Raw genomic sequence first — 16,324 nt, forward strand, 5'->3', positions numbered from 1 at the left:
CGGCCCCGGCCGGCCCTCGCTCCGCGCCGGCCAATCAGAGCGCAGAACCCGCCCCCTCCGCCCGCCGCGGCCCAATCGACGCGCGGCGGGGAACGGCCCGCCCGGCCAATCAGAGCGCGCCTCGGGGAAACCAACCGCCAGCGCGCGCGCAGGGGGTTTAAAAATGCCAGCGGGCGGGGAGCGCGCAGGCGCAGTGCGGCGATGCGGCGGCGTTGCCATGGCAGCGGGGGCGCCGCCGCTGGCCCGGGCCCGGCCATGCCGGGAAGGGCTGTGGCGGGGTGAGCTGTGAACGGACACGCCCGGTCCCGCTGGAGCGCCGCGCCGGCCTTGGCCTTCCAGCCGGGGTCCGGGGCCGTGAATCTCGGCAGAGCCGCCGCCGCCAGCCCCGCGCCCACGTGCCCGCCCCGCCCCGCCCGGGACCCGGAAGCACTTTCCCTCCGCGGGGACAGCGCGGCGGCGGTGGTGCCACAGTCACAGCCCCGGTCACAGCCCCGGCTTCGGCCCCGCTGCTCCCCTTCCGCCCCTCGGCCGCCCCACGGCCGCCGCCCCGTCGCCGCTGTCCTGCTGCTGCAACGCCGCCGCCTCCTTCTCCTCATGAAGCCCGTCGTCGTCTTCGTCCTCGGCGGGCCCGGGGCGGGCAAGGGGACGCAGTGCGCTCGCATCGTGGAGGTGAGGTGGAGGGGATGCGGGACTGCGCGGCCTGGCGACCCCCCGGCCGCGGGGGGCCCTGGGAGTTGTAGGATCCCTCTGTGGAGCCCCTGGCCCTCTTTGGGGTGGTTGCTTGGGGGTCGTGTCCCTCTCTGCTCGGTGGCGGGACCCTCATCTGCCTTTCGGTCTGGTCTCTTGTCGAGCCTCCATCCATTCCTCTTCCCTTCGAGGCGATAAATAATAATAACTGACCCACATCTCCCCCTTAGTGGGTGAAGTGGTGGGGCAGCCCCTCCGTTCCCTTCCAGGCCCTGTCAGGCCGCCTGGCCTTTTCCCTCCTGCCTTTTCCCTCAGTCCCGCGGCATCACACCCCACCGGTGGGTCTGCCTGCGCTGGCATCCACGCTGGGGACACCACTGGGGTTTTTGCATCCACTTGGGGGACAGCCACTTGGGGTCTGGAGGCTGCCCCAGTTTCGGCCGGGAGCACCGATTGCCCTCTGTGCCTTGGCGGAGGGGCAGGACAGCGGCCCTGGAGAAGTTCCCGGCCGCCCGGGCGGTACTGCCTTGTCAGGCCAGTCCTGCAGCCCATCCCGAGTGGGTGGCTCCGTACACGTCTGCATGGCCACGTAGGTGGCTAGGGGCTGCCACCCGGATGCTGAGGCAGCCGGGGCTGTGGCCTGGAAGAGGACGTGAGGTGTCTTATAGCGATTGGGAATACGTGCACTTCAAATGGATCAAGGTCCATGTCTTCTGAGGCCTGTCCCATAAATGTTACAGCTGGTACAGCAGACATTGCAGGGTGCTGGCTTTTTGACCCAGTGCCGTTTCAATAAGTTGTGGAAGTAACACGTTAAAAATAGGACAATTTATTTTTTTCTCTGTGACACAATATGGTAGAGGTCAAAGGATATCCTGATCCCATAGATGGTTCATCTTATTCTTTCTTTTTAAAAAGCTTAAGACTGACAGTATAAGTTCACTAAACTTTCAGTTATATTGTCAAATTTTCAGTTTTCTGAATACGTTTTTTCCGGCCTTTTGAGACAACAAATATCTAAGAAAGAACGGTGGATGATACATGGTGTAGTACTGTCCTTTTAAACACCAAAAACCGCAGGGGTAATTACACTGTATCCAGGTGGATAATTACGGAAATAGTTAGAGCTGAATGCTTCCAAACATGTGTGTATGCTGGATTTGAAACAGCTCTTTTATCTTTTTTTTTTTCCATTTTTTTTTTTTACTGAGCAGTTGTATGTACTTTTCTTATTAAAAGCTATATAGGATCAAAGCTTATCCATACCCTCACCAAAAGAAATGTTTAAGAACTGTGGTGATGCCCATGTTCCTGAAACTATTGGTGGGAAAGAACCTCAAAACTCCTGGAACAGGCACATTGTGTGTGTCCTCTGTTCTGGTGGTGCCCCGGGAGTACTGTTACAGTTTATCCACGCTGCTGTTACATCCCAGACCTCAGTGTTGTATAACTAAGTTAAGTGAATTTGGTCCAGACTTAAAAATGCCGTTATGACTTTAGTTCTGAAGGATTCAAACCACAAAGTACAGACTTGCATTCAAACCAGCATATTCATTAAATTAAATTGTGGGATGGAAGGTTCATCGTGCTCATAAAGCCTTTTTGGTAAGGTCAAATTCAGCCCTTGACATGTAGCAAACAAATGAGCTTAAACTATAGGGGGACCTTGTAGGCTGTCATTAATGGCTTTCACTAAACCATTAGGGTAGCCTCAGGGCTGAAGTACCTTGTGTGGCTGCTGGCCTGTGTTTAGGAGGATAAATGCCTGTGGCTGGATAGGCTGATATAATTGGATAAAGACCACTTTATTAGCAGGAGTTCAAATGAGCCATTGCTACTCAAATTGTATTTCCAGCTAGAAAGGAAAAAAGAAAAACCTTGCTTGTGCTGTATTTATTTTCTTCTCTAAGCCTGGAAAGGGAAATCCAAATTCAAATAAATGCAAATTTGCTTTAATTCTGCTAATCCTGTTCACCACATGGAAAGAAGTTTATTGAAGTCAGTGGGCAAACAGTAGAAAGCACTCAGACCTGTTGAATGCAAAGGACAACCTTCCTGCTGGCTCAGACACCTCCATGAGAGTCACTGGCTAAACTGGGAGGCGCAAAGGGTCTGAGGTAGTTTAAGAAACAGTTGGACTGATGCAAGTGTGCTGGAAAACTTTAGAAAAAGGGCACACGAACAGAGAAGTGTGGGTGAAACACAGCGGAGGTACTGGAGAGCAGCAGCTTTTCTAAGCACAAATCCTCAACCTGGCCCCTGGCAGCCCCCAGAGAGCCCTGCTGCAGGCGAGTGAGCAGCCTGTGTGCAGTCAACGCTGCCTTTAGGTTGGAAATGTATTTTTATTTGTACTTTAAACCCTGTTGGCAGTTTGCCACAGAGAAAAGGGGGCTGTAGCTGAGTAATAATAAACCTCATTCATCCTTGTTGTAAATGGACTGCATAATATTAGTTTTCATTTGGAATGAATCTGACCCAGTATCTTGCTGTAGAGCTGAAGGTTGTGCTGAACAAAAAGTCAGTATGAGCTATAAATACATCTTGTTTGCTGTTCATACTGGAGATTTGGGACAGAGCACATCACATGTGGAAGAAGTCTCATTTGGCTGAGGTGAGATCTTGTATGATTTTAGCATCAAACCATTTTTATTAAAAACCAAGGGTGTCTGTGTTTTGTAGAGTAAAGGGGATATTATGTACTTACTACCTGGGAACGATTTCTCAAAGAAGTGTTGTAATTTCTTTTGCTGACTGTGCTTTACGTTCCCAGAAAAGGGAGATGGGTATCCCATGTTGTAGGTGAAACAGGTGTTTGTTAAGTACTAGCCTAAGTCATAACTGCTCAATATGTGTGTGCTGGAGTCCCTGAATGTGGAGAAGGCATGTATTCGTGCCAAATTTGGACACAAACTGAGAAATTATTTGAAGGAAGAAGACCTAATAACAAGTGGAAATGGATATTGACACAATGTAAGAAAGGGTGCAGTGGGTAAGTGATTAGGATTCTTTATCTCCACAGATAAGGTTGGATGAAACAGCTGAACCAGGCTGGTTTTCTCCGATACAGAGGGAAGACTCAACTCCTGTATGTTCCACAGACACATAGAATTGTCAGAGAAATGCAAATGCAGCAGAACTGCTGCTGTTCTGGAGCAGTTCCTCCTATTTAGAGAGGGATGAAGTAGAATTCCCTCTTAAGTTCTTATCCTCTCCCTTCCAGCTTTGCAGATTAACTCCTGAAACCTTCCACAGCTTTGTTAGGTGGAGCTTGCCATCATCTGGGGCTGTTGCGTAGCTGTCATGTGAGGCAGAATATTTGAGCTAGAGTTGAATGATGTCATTTGAATGCAGGTTCTTGCAATAACCTTCATGCTTTCCACAGTGTATCTTCTGTGACTGTGAGATAATGAAATGTGCTTTATTGCTGACTTCTGAACTTTGCTTATAAAATCATTACAGTAAAGTCAAGGAAAAAAAATGCATTCAGCAAATCTGCACAAAATATGCTTTCTTATGCTTAAATTTTAAATCCTTATAACCTCTGCCTGAGATGCAAAGCTCTTTGGTTGGTGGGAATAATAATAACTAAATCACTTGTCTTTATTCCAAGCAAGATTTGAGATGTACTTTTTTGTCTGTTTGTTTTGGCAAGGTGATCTGTAGAGATTTGGGGTATGCAACACATCGCTCTCAGTGTACCTAAAATATAATTCACCTCTGCCACAGCCCTATCCTGTATGTTTGTGGTTAAATCTAAAATTAATTCCACAAGGTGGGATGCTGAGCCTTTTCGGTTTTGTAAGAGCATAAGTTAATATCCAAATGGAAAAAGCTGTTAAGTTGCTTTGGGATATATGATAAGGAGATTTCCTAGGGTGAAGGAAACAATGCAAAGAATAATTCTTTGTATCAGAAATGCCTCTCTGAAAGTAGCAGAGGATTTAGGTTTTGCTGTCATGAGTTAATTGTCTTCTAGAAGTCTGCTGAGAGACGGTGTTAACTTCACTGAAATAAAAACGGGGTTTAAATTGTTTGCTTTAAACTCACCTTCCGAAATCACTTTAATGAGTGTCAAGTATTAGTATTCTACTTAGCCTTAAGTTCTCATAGTTGATTTTTAGAATATGAATTTTTATTTCTGAACTTTGCAGCTTTTTTTTTTAAAGCGTGGTAGTGTTTAAATCTACCCCCTGAAGATTTAGCCCTGAACATCTCCGTTTTGCAGAACACTGGGCATTAAATTTTGGACTTTCCTGAACATACTGGGGGTGCCTTGTATTGAGTCAGTGCTCCTGAAGCACTGGGGTGCTCTGTTTGCCCTTTTCTCCCTTGGAGGCGCTGTCAGTGTTGTGTGTTTTGGTTTGTTAATGTGGGGGTTTTGTTTGTTTTTCTTTCCCAGAGACAAGAACACATTTCAAACTAAGAAAATTTCTTCAATTTTTTAAAATTGGAATAAGCAGACAAAGTCTATTACTGCATTATACTCTGTACCCCAAAGATTTAATTCCATGTGCTAAGAGGTCAGACAAAAGCTTTCTAGGTTAAAAAAACCCCAAATGCTTCAGGCTTTACACAGTTCTATTTTTTATTTTAACTAGTTCTTGAATGGTGTATGTAGCAAGTTTTGGTTGTTTATTAAGGTTGCCCAAGAGATGACAGGTCAGAACTGGGGCAATAAAAGTTTGTATTTTATTTGTTTAAATCTTAAGCCCTGTGACTTTCATTTTCAAACTAACAATGATAAGCCAAGATAGGAGTCAAGGTCAAAGCAGTAATTTGTGTTTCTCTTGCTTCTTGGCTTCTGCTCCCTTAAGGAAGTCTCAAGCTGTGTGTTTAGTGGGGAGATGTGTTGCAAGACCACACAGGGCTGAATCAGAAATAAACCCTGTGCCCTTCGGAAGGGGCTGTGGCAGGAGTCCCAGCTGCCGCACACCACCGATCCTTCCTGACACCACCGATCCTTCCTGACTGCCCGAGATTGCTGGAGCAGACTCCGCCTGGTTCCAGCGTGGCACAGATGTGACTCATGGATTTCCAGTTCTGTTCATCTGTTTATTGTATTTACGGAAAACAAAGCGTGTTCTGTCTGCAGAGGGAAAGTTGCAAATCCCGGCTGACAGAAGGAAGCTGGAAGGGCTGGAGGGCAGGGGAGGGAAGGGCATCCCGGGGAGGCTGCAGTCTCGGGTTGGAATTTGGAGATGTGGAGCACACAGCTTGTGTGTCCCAGTTTGTCCTGCTGCGTGGGGGCTGACTGACCAGGCAGAGAGAGACAAACAGCAAGTGGTGTTCTGATCTGCTCTATCCACTGCTGCTGTGATGGGATTGATGGAAACTTGATCTTGCTTTTCCATTTCACTGGGATTTCTTTTTTTTTTTAATGATTTTTATGTTTTCATTTTTTTAAAGCAGAAGAGGAGGGTGTCTAGAGTGGTGCTGAAGACAGCACTTTTTCATTCACAATTGGTTTTTGTAAATTATATTTGGAGATGCGTAATTCAGAAATATAGTTTTAAAGATAATGAGAACTGGTGTAATAAGTAGAGCTGGCACTACTCTTGCCAGTTTTAATCAAGGTGTTCAGGGCACAAAAATTTCTTTTATTTTAGGTGAGAGAAACCCTCAGCGAGTGTCCTGAATTGGAACAAATCATTGCAGCATGAAGGGCTTGCACTACTTGTGTAATAATGAGAACTTGTGTAATAGTAACTTAGATCTTTTCCTAGATCCCACCAGCCTGACAGCATAGCAGAAAACATTATCCCTGAAATACATGTTAGAATAGTTAATTCTGTATTTTCTTTTTCCTTCTCTGTAATATCAGAATCCCTCCAGATTTTAGGTGCTTGGCATCCAAGTATTTGGAAATATTTTTTTTGACCTAATTTTTTTTCAAGTCATCCTTTCAATCTGACATGTGTCTAGTAAGAGCTGGGGAAACTTCTTTTTCGTTGTTTGGCAGCCACAATCCTGCTCCCTTTTTGACTGCAGAGGAGAAGGATTAGGCAGGAGGGGCAACGAGTCCCATTCTGGGGATTGCATCAAGATGTGCTTGGCACTGCTGGAAAGTCCTGCTGGCACAAGGCAGACCTTGTCAAGACGCGAGAGCGTTTTGACCCTGTTTTGTGCAGTTACATCACAGTTTCTGCTGTGAGCCCTTGGCACTGCGATGATTTGCTCCTGTTCAGGACACTTGCTGAGGGTTTCTCTCACCTAAAACGAAAGAAAACTTTTTGTCCTGAATGCCTGGATTAAAACTGGCAAGGGTAGCGTGAGCACCACATCTCTGAAGCCTTCTGTGTGTGGAGCAGCAGCCAAGCCGTTCTCCCCCCTTGTTTGCATTGTTTAAACCGATGTGTTTTCTTTGGCTCTTGCCTCAGTACAGTTAACAAATAGATGTTTTGCCCCTGAAGGAGAGGTTTGTTTTTCTTATTGCCTGGTTAAGCCATTCTGAGGGTTAGTCTTGAATATAATTTATTATTATCTCAAACAAGTCTGTTTGTACAACAGCACTTTAAAACACTTCTGTCTTTTACTTTCCAGTTCAGCCGTTAAAAACTACTTTAGTTTGCTGTTGCAAAAGATGGAGAATTCCAACAATTGTCTGACTCAATTTCATTTTCATGCATGAAAAGGAAAATGCCAAGGAAAATTAAATGGTTTGGTAATCCTCTAAAACCTAAGGGATTATATTTTCCTCCTGTTTTCTCCTTTGTAGAAACCTGATGTTAAAAAAATCATCATTCTATAACTTTAGCAAGAAGAACTACGTGTTAATTTAGCATTCAGCAGAGGAATGTTTCTTGCTTATAAGGAATGATTTATTCTGGTTTATGGCTTCTGTAGGTTATAAATATATAGATTAGCAATTAGTTAGGCATATCCAAATGCAATGTACATTAAGCAAGAGTACAGTGAGCTTACAGAGGATGTCTGTGGAGCTTTTCCTTCACAGTTACTTACAGCAAAATCTTACTTCTGTTTTTTGCCAACTGTGTACAGTTTTGGAGATTTAGGTAATTATATCCCTTCTTAAATTATGACTATGGCAGAACTAACTTTCCATGCTTTTGTGGGTGAAATTGGAAAGCAACTGAAATGTTTTAAAGTCACTTAGTGGATTGTGTAATATTTCTGTTGTACTTAGTTTGGTAGCCAAGTTTTTAAATCCTAAGTTCACAGCCTCACCAAGTGTGTAGTCACATTATTATGCCTCTCAGACACCTTGTTTAAAATTTGCTTTGGATGTGGCTGCAGCCAAACTGATAACCCTGAAGTTTTTTGCTGTTGCTTTTGTTTTGTGTAAAAACTTTCAGGTGAGAATTTATATGTGTGCTCTGTTTTGGATGTATAGCTAGCTTAGGCACTCACCAAGGAGATGTCTTTATTGCCTGTTTTTATGGACTATATTTGGTCGAGGAGAATAGTGCACTTTGTTACTTTTCTTGCAGTGTTAAATGAGCTGAGAAAATTACTATTTTGTGCTGTGAAATTTCCTCTGTAACAATGCATTTCTCTTAGGTAGGAATGTATGCTTGCACTAGGATCTATTTACAATGATAAATGCCTGAGAAATTCAAGTGTAATAAATACTTTCCCTCAGTATTTTTTATTAGTGACTATTTTAGCTGCAGTTTGAGGTGAAAGAGCAATGGTGTGTGCCGTTTTCCTGCACACTGCTATCAAGATTGATAGATCTGAACCTGATCTCTCTGCTCTCCCTATTTGATCTTGGTGGTGTGACAGAGGGTGGCACCAGTGTAGTTATTTACCTTCATGTGCCACGTCATCCTTAGAAGTCACTGGTTTTCCCCAAGGGCTGCTCTCAGAGTTTGTCATGGTCATCCCATGGAAGAAGGTAGCAGGGGCAGGAGGACTGTGCAGCTGCCGTGTTATTGGTGATTTCACCAAGGTAGGAGAGGAAGTTGATGCCAGAACCACATGAACATAGGGATTTCTGACTTACCCTGTGCTTGGGACATTCCTCCAGCTCCAAAGGATCTGCAATCACTTTATATGTTTTCTTTAAGTGGGTAGTCAAACAAAAGTCTTGTCTTGTTTCCAAACATAACAAAATTGCCTTTGAAAACTGTACACAAATACCTGACCAAAGCCCTGTTGAGCATTTTATCCAAGGATGTCCAGTTCTGGTCCCCTCACTTCAAAAAGACATTGAGGTGCTGGGGTGTGTCCGGAGAACGGTAATGGAGCTGGGGAAGGGTCTGGAGAGTGAGTCCTATGAGCAGCAGCTGAGGGAACTGAGGGTGTTTAGCCTGAAGAAAAGGAGGCTTGGGGGAAACCTCATCCACAACTCCCTGAAAGGAGTTTTACTAAGATAAGAGTCAGCCTCTTCTCCCTGGCAGCCAGGAACAGGACAAGAGGAAATGGCGTGAAGCTGCACCAGGGGAGGTTTAGGTTGGACATCTGGAAGAATTTCATCACTGAAATGGTTGTCAGACACTGGAACAGGCTGCCCAGGGAGATGGGGGAGTCACCATTCATGGAAGGATTCAAGAAACAACTGCACGTGGCACTTAAAGCTTTGGTTTCATTGTCACAATGATGCTTGGCCAAAGGCTGGACTCAGTGATCTTGGAGGACTTTTCCATCTTTCATGACTCTCTGATTCTTCCTGTGTATGCTCTGTGCAGAGTGTGCTTGAGATTGCACACTGAAGATGGAACAGATCTGTCACTAGCAAGATGCAATTCCCTGGGTTTTTCTGTTGCAATGCAAGGATGAATAGGGCTGACACTGTTGGCTGATGTCAGGTTTGCACAAGTGCTCTGACTGAAGGGAGCCTGTGTTTGTTTTGCCATTGCAGAAATACGGCTACACGCACCTTTCTGCCGGTGACCTCCTCCGGGATGAGCGGAAAAGGCCGGGCTCCCAGTATGGAGAACTCATTGAGAACTACATTAAGGAGGGGGAAATCGTGCCGGTTGAAATAACAATCAGCTTGCTGAAGAGGGTAAGGAAAGGGCCATTTCCTTGCAGGGTCACTCTTGCAGACTAAGCAGCAAAGCAGTGGCTGTGTTCTGGCAGAACTGCCTTTCCTCCAGTGTGAGCGGTGTGAATGGGCAGACACGGAGAGGCTTCTCTCAGCAATCACTTGTGTTTCCTTCTGACTGCTGGAGTGCTGAGGGCCTCTCCTACCTGGGGATCTGTGAAAATGGATTATTTTTCTTTTTCTTTATTTTTTAGTAGCTCTAGGAAAATCAATGAAACTGTATTTCTTATTTCCCTGCACTAGCTTTTGAACCTCTTGGTCCACTCAGTCATATTTGATTGGAGGTTAGAGGCCTTAAAGGCACTAAGATTTGTAAGTTTAATCACAAAATAGATAGTCAGTTGAAGGAGAAGAGCACCTACTGATGTTCTTGTGGAAGGAAAAGCTCCAGCCTTTATCCTTATTGGATGTCCATGAAAACAATGGGAGTATCTCTTTTCAGTCAAAAAAAGGCTGCTGTTCGTGGCACTAAATGTATCTGGAGCTTTTCCCTTAGAATTAACTCTAGATCAGGAATGTTTTGATGTCTTATTGTGTGAAGACACGTCCCAGTATCTTGTAGAGAATCAGATTTAAAGCTGTGATTGTGTTATGAGATTTTGAGCTTTGTGAAATAATGAATTCAGTTTGAATAATAGCTGTGTTGGTGCAACAGTGAATTAACCAGCATGCATTGATAGTGAAACAAAAGCACATTTTGTAAATCTGCAATAATCCTAAAATAAATGCTTCTCAATTTACCATGTCAGCATTTTGGGGGTAAATTAATAAGTAGATAAATCAGTGTATGGGCAGGAGATTGTGAACTGAATTATCTTTTATCAGGCTATGGATCAAACAATGGCTGCCAATTCCCAGAAGAACAAGTTTTTGATTGATGGGTTTCCCAGGAATGAAGATAATCTTCAAGGCTGGAATAAGACTATGGATGGAAAGGCGGATGTTTCCTTTGTTCTCTTTTTTGATTGTGACAATGAGGTAATGAAGTGTGTAATTCTGTAACTTCCTTTCTTGCATTATTGTGAGAATCATTCAAGAAGAACAATTAAACTCTGTCAGGGAGAATGGGCTAATGTAAGAATTGAAGGAAAACTTGGCCTGTGAGTTTGAAGGATTTTTTGGCAACTTGTTTTAGCAGATGAAAAGCTGCATGTTTATTGAAATAGACAGCTAATGACACTTGGTATAATCGTATGTGAATAAATTATATTGAGGAAGTACTCCAGGCAATTGCATTCCTAAAGGAGATTTATCAAAACTTTAAATACATTTTACAAAATTATGTGGTTACTTTTCAGAAAACATTACTCTCTTTACTCTTAATAATTGGTTGTTTAGTCCAAAATGAACTTGGTACAGTGTCTGCTTTAATTCTGAAGTGCAGGAGCAATCTTTAGTTTCATAGTTATGAGCTGTGCTATAGGATAGTCAGTAATCAACATTTTATTCAGCAAGTCATTAGATTACAAGGGCATTTTGACAGTGATGCATTACATTCCTTTAACAAGTGCCATGATGTGCTGTCTTTTTAATATGTCAGTGCCCTTGTGCATGAAAACTGATATGAATATCCCAGCACCTTAAGCTGACATTTTTCCTTTTACCCCTTTCCCCAACTTCCTGAGATTTTGTTACTTTTCTTTTTTACTTATTAGCAATTATTTTGTAATCCTAAAGAGCATGTGAGGGATTATTCTGTTAAAACCTTGAATAAGAGTAAATTAATTTTTTCACTTGGTGGGGCTTTTATTTTGGAATTCTGATTTTTTTACTAGATCTAAAAATAGACAATGCCTAAATAATCCTTACCGTGATTGCACTATGTAGGAAAAAAATATTTTTAACCATTGTACCTCTTGTGTGAGTAGGATAAATGTATTCATGGAGTGTACATGGGTCAGCTTTGCTTATTTAACGAAAGGTTTAAAAAAGTCTATTGGGACACTTCTAGCTATGGTTAGTTCTTCATTTTTTACTTAGATTTTTGAAGTCTTCATTATAGCAATATCAAGTAAGAACATTTTAACTGACAATAGCTTAGTATTGTCAGTGTGCCTGACAAAATTCTTGAGAGAACATTCAGTGACTTTCCTTTAGTGCAGACATATATTAATAGTCCCATTTCACATCAGAAAGCCTGAGCACATCCTTGAAAATCAGGTAATTTTCTTTTTTAAATGTCTCAGGTCAGAGATCCAGTCAAACCACAGAGCTTGATGTTGCTTTTACTTCCTCTGACCCCAATCCCATTTGAATAAACTGAAGTGTAAACCATCATCCTTCTTCTCTGGAAGAACCTAACTTCTCTTGTGCGTTCTCCTTACATCCACCACATCTGGACTGTATTTTGTGTACCAGGCCAATTCAGATTTTCAGGATTTTTGGTTGTTTCTGCTCTTAGGATGATGGCAGCTTGTGTTCCTGGTTGTAGTCATCCTTTTGATGTTTTTTTGTAGATATGTATTGGCCGCTGTCTTGAAAGAGGCAAGAGCAGTGGTAGGAGTGATGATAATCGGGAGAGCCTGGAAAAGAGGTACTGTCTTCAAAACTTTTCAGTCCCCTTCTCTTTATATTTCACTATGTAATGTGGATTTTTTCTCCCTCTGCTTTCTCTTAGAATTCATACATATCTGCAGTCTACTAGGCCTATCATAGATTTGTATGAGAGAATGGGAAAAGTCAGAAAAGTGGATGCCTCCAAATCTGTTGATGAAGTAAGTATATAAGCCAAAAAAACATGGGGTTGACAGTGGCAGGGTACAGACTTTTGGCATTCTCCTGAGATGTGTGTGTGTGTGGTTAGTCTGCTACTTAAGCACTGATGTTAGTACTGAGGGAGGTTGTGGAACTCTTGATTTGACTCTTGAAGGACCGAGTAAGATGTGAATATATTACTGTATCCCGCAGCTGTAGGGAGGAGAGGAGAGGTCCAACAGGCAGGAATTGTGCAGCAAGATTAATTTATTTAATAGTTTTACAAACTCTTTTATAGACTTTTTTCTTCATAGTCTAATTGGACAAAAGATCAGCCACCCCCTGGGTGCATTGGCTAGAAATCCTAAACATCCACTGTCAAAATATTTTCCTACTGTACCATACGCTTAGTTCTACAAGATCGCAGGTGTTCATAGTTTACAGAACTTCTGCTGATCTCTTTGTGAGAGAGAAAAGTATCCCACAGGCTTAGAAAGAAGCAAGAAAATGCTTGCTAGCAGTAATATTGTATCCACATGAATAACTTGAGGAAATTGATTAATTCTGCTTGAGTGTGAGCTGGACTAAACACATTTCCAGTGTTTCTGTGTTTAACAGGGTCTTGCCTTTTATATTTTCATGAGTTTTTGCTCTTCTGAAGTAGTGTTGCTCTTCTGTCTGCTTTCCAAAATTGATGCCAATTTCACTGTTAAAGAATTACTGTGAATGTTCTAAAAAAACCCTATATATTTTTAAAAATACTTTCAAGTACTATTTATGTTGGTTTAACTTGAAGTAACTGTTTGATGAACGCTTCATAAAATTCTTCTTTATCTTTTTAGGTTTTTGAAAAAGTTGTACAAATTTTCGACAAAGAAGGCTAATTCCCAGCTTGAAATGTCACTTAAACTTGTGCTTGAATCTTGCTTGAATAGCTGCTACTGCAGTCCACTCTTTGTAATTATTTTAAAATATTTTTATTTTTTTTCACATATCTAAAGATGATTGGAAAAGCAGTTGATTAGAAATGGATCTGTTTTTTAAATAGGAAATAATTTCTTGTGGCTATAGTATACAAGTTTCAGGGTTCTCCATTAGTGCAAGTTCAGTTACTCACATGGCAGAATCACAGTTAATACATCTTTCTGAAGAAACTGTTTATTCTGTCACAGTTCTGTGCCTGTCATGGGCAGTCCTTCTTCTCCCTTATTGCCATACACCTACTTTTTTTTTAAGGATCAACTGAACAGCAGCATTAAGCAATGAAGGACCCATGTACCCTTGTTTGTTTTTTGGATGCTTGGACCAAGTTTAGCAAGTTGGTTTTTGGTTTTTTTCCAAAGTATAATTTCATCCAAAATTCCCTTATATCCCCAAACCTGAATTCTCTAGGTTAAGCTACAGTTAGTATGAGAATCTGTTTTAGCAGTTCTCAAAAAACTATTAAATATGCTTTTCAGGAATAGACATACAAAGTACTTAATGAAAAGTGGTGCTTCCTTATGACTCTGGATGTAAACTGTCTTGCAAGTTCTTGGATGACATGGCCCTGGATTTTTCCTTGTTTTCATCTGCAAAAGATTAAGAAAGTCAGTTTAGTATTTCAATACTCATTTATCTTGAATGATAGTTACGTTCTTAACTACAGCATGGTCTTCACAAGATGGCAAAGCTTTTAAATAGTGTACAGTAAGCAAAATCTTCTAACAGTTCTGTCTTTTGTAACAAGTGGAAGGGTTTTTCCTTATTATTATTGAAATACTGTGTTACCAAATGCTTTAAGGTTTGTTACCTGGGAAAATATTTTTATGGTTAAACTAGTGGATTTGTTTCCCTAAAAAAGTGTAATTTTAATAGCTGTTTGTTTGAGAAGCTTGTAAGTTATTGCACTTTTGTTATGATATGGTCAGCTGAGGGGAAGATAACTGCAGGAAAAAGTTTCATTCCCTGAAACAGAGTCCTGCTTCTCCATGTTCTCTTGAATTAGACAAGTGCAGTCAGCAGCAAGAGCTGGAGTGAGCAGGGAGCTGGTTGAAACAACCTGGTTTGCACAGATGTACAATTTTGTCTTTTGTTTAAGCTTTTCTGTCCCCTGTATAGTATGCATAGGTCTGGGGGGGGGCCCAACCATGCATTCCTTGCATGCCCTAAGCTTCTACTGAAGGCCTGAAGATGAGAGTTTTAACTGATTTTAGTGATAGAGTGGTTGTTGCCACATTAACTGACGCTATAATTGGTTTGTGACATGCTAATTACACAGAATTGCAGTTTGGAAATCTTGATGCTCAGCTTTTCTTTAGTCATGACTTTCTCTGCTTAGGAAAAAGTTTAAATTAAGCTTAGCTTTTAATTAGAATCAGATGTGTTGGTCCTCATCCTACAGTCAGATTTGTATTTCCAGGAGTTCTCATCTCGCTGAGGTTATTGAGGCTGCTGGACTGGGGAAGAGATGAGTACAGAAACAAGGGTAAACTGCAGTAGCTTTTCCAGTCTGGTAGGAGTTCAGGCAATGGACTGGCCACAAATAGCTGTTTACTACTGCAGCATATACGGACCATGACTGCTTCTGTGAGTGTGGGAGGCCAATGCTCTCACTTTATGAATTTCTCCTTAAAAAAAAAAAAAAGAAAAAAAAAGAAAACTTGGAATTTAATTCTTACTGTATAAGTATGCTGACATGGATAGGATCCAGCAAAACTGCATCTTTTAATATGAAGGTTAGAATCAGGGTTTTTCAAAAAATACTTCAAACGGGATTCTTTAATTCAGAGAGATTTAATTCACTCTTGTTTCTAAGTTATTGGTTTTTACAAGTTCTGTTCAGAATAGAGTATCCATTTTCTCTCATCATATACTTTTCTGTGTATTTAAGTGCTGGAGCAAAAAAAACCCTCTGGAGCAAGTTTTAGAAAAACACCCAACAATGTTTTGGCAATATTGAATTTGGAGTGGATTGTAATGTGCAAGGACTAGATTTTTTGTCATTTTATTTATTGAAGATGCCATTAAATGTGTTACCACTTCTTTCAAGATGGACTTACGATTGAAATAAAGATTAAAGGCAATATGCCAATGTGTTGTGTCCATTTAGCAGCAAAACTGTATAAAGAATTTGAGGAGATCCAATAAACTTTGTTCTGTGGCTTAATGAGTGCCTGGATTACAGTTTTCTGTCACAAGGGATATTTTTCATATATATCCATCTATATAAAGTGAGTATTTATTAGAGTTAGATGCTTCATGTGGCCACATGCACAGGTATGTGTATGAAAGTGCAGTTTTCACCATCAAAAATAAAGTCCTGAAGATCCTTTTAGGCACAGGATAAGATCAGGCCATTGCCTGTGGAATTGTTACTTTTTTTGGTTATACAGTTTGTGAAATGACTCTATTCATATAGTAAAGTGATAATTCATTTGACACGTGTGAAAGGGAAGGACTTGGAATGGTCTAGGAAACACAAACCTATTGTTCACCTGCTGTTGGAGACACTTTTTGTCGGGATTTCTCATGATTCCCTGCTCAATCAGCAGCTGATCCCTGACTGCCGTTCTGCTGGCTCTGCAGCACATGCCTGCGTGCTGTACTCCAGGCTGTTCTTAAAGGAAATTGGTACAACATAATATTCGCTATAAAAGAAACTGAGAGGTTGCCAGGCTCATTTTGAAATAACCCATTTTATGTAAAGGTTTGTTACAAAAGAGGTTGTTTTGTCACATGTAGCTTCCTATTAAACAATGTGTTGAACTTAGAATCATAGAATCATTTGGGTTGGAAAGGACCTCTAAGATCAGCGAATCCAACCCTTCCAACTTGAAACTTTACTCTGGCAAGATTTGCAGAGCTGGTCTGAAAGGGGTGGGGAAAGCAGGGGATTTTTCAGCAGTGGTAGTACCTTTCTGCTGCTAAAACTGCAGAGACCAAACTTTTGCTGAA

The 16,324-nt window shown here is 41.9% G+C and overlaps 1 protein-coding gene across 1 annotated transcript; it reads left to right on the top strand.

The window, feature by feature from the left end:
• Positions 1-419: 419 nt before the first annotated feature.
• Positions 420-15,536, top strand: CMPK1 (cytidine/uridine monophosphate kinase 1). The gene is made up of 6 exons (XM_032118145.1): positions 420-669; positions 9,509-9,655; positions 10,520-10,672; positions 12,151-12,227; positions 12,312-12,408; positions 13,231-15,536. The coding sequence occupies exons 1-6, from the start codon at positions 595-597 to the stop codon at positions 13,270-13,272; spliced, it is 591 nt and encodes a 196-aa protein (XP_031974036.1). The 5' UTR covers positions 420-594; the 3' UTR covers positions 13,273-15,536.
• The last annotated feature ends 788 nt before the right edge of the window (positions 15,537-16,324 follow it).

The sequence above is a fragment of the Corvus moneduloides genome, chromosome 9 (assembly GCF_009650955.1).
Source record: "Corvus moneduloides isolate bCorMon1 chromosome 9, bCorMon1.pri, whole genome shotgun sequence".
NCBI lineage: Eukaryota > Metazoa > Chordata > Aves > Passeriformes > Corvidae > Corvus > Corvus moneduloides.